Source organism: Sphaerodactylus townsendi, linkage group LG12 (assembly GCF_021028975.2).
Source record: "Sphaerodactylus townsendi isolate TG3544 linkage group LG12, MPM_Stown_v2.3, whole genome shotgun sequence".
Taxonomy (NCBI): Eukaryota; Metazoa; Chordata; class Lepidosauria; order Squamata; family Sphaerodactylidae; genus Sphaerodactylus; species Sphaerodactylus townsendi.
Window position 1 is genome coordinate 51,803,771 of NC_059436.1, and position 4,599 is coordinate 51,808,369.

At 45.6% G+C, this 4,599-nt stretch overlaps 1 protein-coding gene across 1 annotated transcript; it reads right to left on the minus strand.

The window, feature by feature from the left end:
• Positions 1-634: 634 nt before the first annotated feature.
• Positions 635-3,710, minus strand: ZDHHC12 (zinc finger DHHC-type palmitoyltransferase 12). The gene is made up of 2 exons (XM_048513182.1): positions 3,514-3,710; positions 635-1,657 (listed from the first exon to the last, which is right to left on the minus strand). Exons 1-2 carry the CDS (start codon positions 3,672-3,674, stop codon positions 1,348-1,350), a joined length of 471 nt encoding a protein of 156 aa, XP_048369139.1. The 5' UTR covers positions 3,675-3,710; the 3' UTR covers positions 635-1,347.
• Positions 3,711-4,599: the final 889 nt, after the last annotated feature.

A 4,599-nucleotide genomic window follows, 5' to 3' on the forward strand; every position in this document is an offset into this window, starting at 1 on the left:
GGCTTTCACGGCTGGAATCACTGGGGTGTTGTGTGGTTTTCGGGCTGTGTGGCCGTGTTCTAGCAGCATTCACTCCTGGCATTTCGCCTGCATCTGTGGCTGGCATCCTCTAAAGACGCCAGCCACTGATGCAGGCGAAACGTCAGGAGAAAATGCTACTAGCACAGTGATGGCGAACCTATGGCACGGGTGGCCAGAGGTGGCACTCAGAGCTCTCTCTGTGGGCACGCACAAATAGAGTTCATCATGTGGGGGGGAAATCTCCCCCACACACAAACATCTAGGCTGGCCTGGGCCCCTGGGCTCGATTATTAGCATTAAACCTGAGACCTAGTTTTGGGGAAGCAGTATAGGTAACCCTGTTAAGTGCTGTTAAACCCCACTGATTTTCATGCAAAGAACTGAAGTGCGATCCTTTACCTGGGAGTAAGCTCGGTTGCTGGCAATGTGGCTTGCTTCTGAGTAAACCCTCCTAGGGTCGTGATTCACCCGCTCAAAGAGTGGCATGGTTGCTTCAAAGTAAAGCCAACAACTACCACCAAGCTTACTCCCGAGTAACGCACGCCTCAGAGCAACCGTTTTTTCTAAACTAAAACCTCAGTATTCAGGTTAAATTGCTGTGTTGGCACCTTTGCGATAAATAAGTGGGTTTTGGGTTGCAGTTTGGGCACTCGGTCTCGAAAAGGTTCGCCATCACTGTACTAGAACACGGCCACACAGCCCGAAAGCCACACCACAACAGCCAATCAGAAGCCCCACTGAGCAAAAGGCCCACCGTTTTCTAAAAACCTATGACGAGTGCCAGGGAAGGTTCTGCAGGCACCAAATTTGGGATCCCTGCGAAACATTATTAGCGAAGAGTAGCCAATCCCCTCGCCCCAAAAACTTGGGTTTCCAGTCAGGTTAAGAGTCAAAGGCAACAAACTTTTTGGCTGCTGCGTTGTACATTTTAAAATTATTGCCTGGCACTTCAGCTTTGCTTTAAAAAAGAAAAAGAAAGATCCATTCTCGCACAAGGAAACTTGTCCCGTTTGGCAACAACAGCCACACATTCAGAAACCACGCGGAGCTGTTTTTAGTCTTGTGGTTTTCCAGCAGCGGCAGGTGGCCTGTATCACCCTCACCCCCACACATAAAAGCACTTTGTGTCAACAACAAAGGAGTTTCTTGTTCACAACCAACATCCCTGCCGGCTGTGCGGAAAACAGCTCCCGGCTCTTTCAGCCTCTCCGTGCATTAGAGCCCGTGACAGGCTAGCTCCCAAGCTGCAGCGGGTAGCGCGCTGGTGAAAGCTTGCAGACACAGCCGTCTCTCGGTGACTCAGGCTCCCTCTGCGGCCCTTCGCCCTCACACAGTGTCCCCGTCTCCCTGGAAGTACAAATTCTCCCAAGAGACCAGGCGGCAAGCGCAGAAGAACCTCCAGAGGTTGTGGAAGATGCCCTGGTCGAAAGGGTTCTCCTCTTTGCATTGTTTCAAGTAGGAAATGCGGTGGCGGGACATGAATTCCCACGTGGTGGCGTTGCACGAGACCAGGTACAGGTGCGAAACCAGCAGCAGCGACACCACGATGGTGAAGATGACGATGATGAAGAAGGAGAGGAGGAGGAGGAGGTTGTGCTGAAACCACAGCCAGGACAGCTCAAAGTCCAGGCCAGACCTGGAGTGGAAGAAGGGAAAAGTAGGTACTGAATCAGAAAACCAAAAGAACATAAGAACAAGCCAGCTGGATCAGACCAGAGTCCATCTAGTCCAGCTCTCTGCTACTTGCAGTGGCCCAACAGGTGCCATTGGGAGCTCACATGCAGGATGTGAAAGCAATGGCCTTCTGCGGCTGTTGCTCCCGAGCACCTGGACTGTTAAGGCATTTGCAATCTGAGATCAAGGAGGATCAAGATTGGTAGCCATAGATCGACTTCTCCATAAACCTGCCCAAGCCCCCCTTTAAACCTATCCAGGTTAGTGGCCATCACCACCTCCTGTGGCAGCATATTCCAAACACCAATCACACGTTGCGTGAAGAAGTGTTTCCTTTTATTAGTCCTAATTCTTCCCCCCAGCATTTTCAATGGATGCCCCCTGGTTCTAGTATTGTGAGAAAGAGAGAAAAATTTCTCTCTGTCAACATTTTCTACGCCATGCATAATTTTATAGACTTTAATCATCTCCCCCCTCAGACGTCTCCTCTCCAAACCAAAAGTCCCAAACGCTAGTCAGCCTCTCCTCATAAGGAAGGTGCTCCAGTCCCTCAATCATCCTCGTTGCCCTTCTCTGCACTTTTTCTATCTCTTCAATACCCGTACCCTTCAAAAAACCATACCCTTGACCACTCCCTTATACTGAATCAACTTCACGTTTAATATCATCTACTAGGCCCGGCAGTTGCTCTCCAGTCTGTTTTAGGTCCCATTAACTGGAGATGCCAGGAGGGGCGGATCGAGGGGGAACTACGCCCGGGGCACGTGCGCCCTGTGCCCCGCGGGCACTACGCCACTGGATGCCAGTGATTGAACCTGCATGCAAACCACCGGCCTCCCCAAAAGCCCGGTGGAAAAACAGTTTGCAGGCCCTGCGGAACTCTCCAAGGTCCCGCAGGGCCCTAACTGCTGGAGGAAGGGCGTTCCACCAGGCAGGGGCCAGGGCAGTAAACACCCTGGCCCGCGTGGAGGCCAGCCGCATCATGGAGGGGCCAGGGACCACCAGCAGATTTGCCTTCGCTGAGCGGAGGACGCGACTCGGGACGTATAGGGTGAGACAGTCCCGTAGGTTCAGTAAAAAGTAAGAATAAGGGTAAGAATACAGTGAAACGATTTGCCAATATGTAATTAGAACTATGAAATTTAAGGGTAATGGGGGAAGTCTATTTAAATTTTGTTTTATTTTATTTATGTATAATGTAAACTTAGACTACAAGGAAATAGGATTTTGTAGTTTGTAGAATGGGACTGGAAATTTAATAGAGTAAGTAGTTAATATCAATAAATGACCTAGTTATGAATAGAGAGGGAAATGGGAAATTAACAAAGACAACGATGCAAGAATTATTAAAGGTGGACAACCTTAACAATACAATTTTTAAATACGCATATATGTGAAATATTTAGTTAAAATACTACTTACAAGTAAAGTTAAATGTTTTTCTTTTTTTGTTTATATGTAAATGTGACTATGTGTATATATGTTTTATGTTTCTGTATTATATTAAACCTTATATTTAATTGAAATATTTTAAAAAATTAAAAATAAAATAAAATTCAGTAATAAAATAGCGAAACGTAATTTGACTAACCCCTAGATACCCATGGTTGTTTAGAATACATTGAATGCTCCACTTTCTTCTAACAATCAGTCTATTATTGTACACATTTAAATATACATTCTATAGAAGAAAAATAGTTCACAAAGCCTCATTAATAGAGATTTAAAAAACCAATAAAGGAAAGGGGGAAATAAAAGGGAGGGATAATTAAAAACCTAATTAAAAATGTCAAGGTTCATTCTGTCTCCCATACTTACCAGGCCACCTGAAGGGCCCACAGTAGCACCGCCAGCTGGACAGCTAGGTAGACGACAAACAGCGGGTGATTCCTCTCCCCCACACAGTTCTCGATCCAGGGGCAATGGTGGTCGTAGCGACGGACGCAGTGCTGACAGGCCTGGCAATGCTTGGCTCTCATTGGCTGCTGCAGAACAGCAAGAGGAGGCAAGGAGGGAAATAGTTTGATTGATCACTTCTGCCTTCTATTTAAAAAAAGAACTGTGGGAAATTAGCAAAAGTCAAAGGATTTTCCTTCTCTGTTGGGTTTAGCAGTGTGGAGGTGCCTCTCTTCTCCGTCTTAACCCGAGCCACAGTTCTATAAGGTTTGTGTGCAAGGGATTGTCCCAAGGTCACTTAGAGAGTAATATGTTCAAATGAAGATTCGAACCCACAACCCCAGTCCGGGTCTTACACTACATTGCCTCTGTGTATACTAATACAGCACGCCTCCAGTATGTTACTATAGTAAGTGACCCTAGAATGCCTTTGAATAGTGACCAGAAGCAGGGATTGGCAGTAGAAGAGTCAGTGATGTCTAGTGGTTAGCACAGTTCAGATAACTCTTGAGTACAAATCTCCACTGAGCCACAAACCTGGCTTGTTCCCTTCACTTGTTCAATATCCCTGCTCTCACCGGGTGGATGAGAGGATAAAATAGAGAGGAATATGGGAAAGAATAAAGGTGTCGAGAATTAAAGGTGAATATATAATGATACATTGCTTGGAAATCTACGAAAAAAGGCACGGGAAAGTTTTAGGTCAAATATATAATTTGATGATTGATGATAAGGAATTTATGATAAGAGCTATGAAACAAAAATGGGAGAAGGATGGCACTCTGAATGATGGAAAAAATTGAAAGAATAATGGCTAGAATGAGAAGAATAAAAATTGAAAAATATATGGCGTTGGAAAGAAAGTTGATTTTTAAAATGGTATAGAACTCCCAAACAACTTGCACATATGGTTAAGGGATTATCCCCAAAATGTTGGCACTGTGGAGACCAAGATGCACATTATGTGGATTGAATGCAAAGAAGTAAAAAGATTCTGGGAAAAGGCAT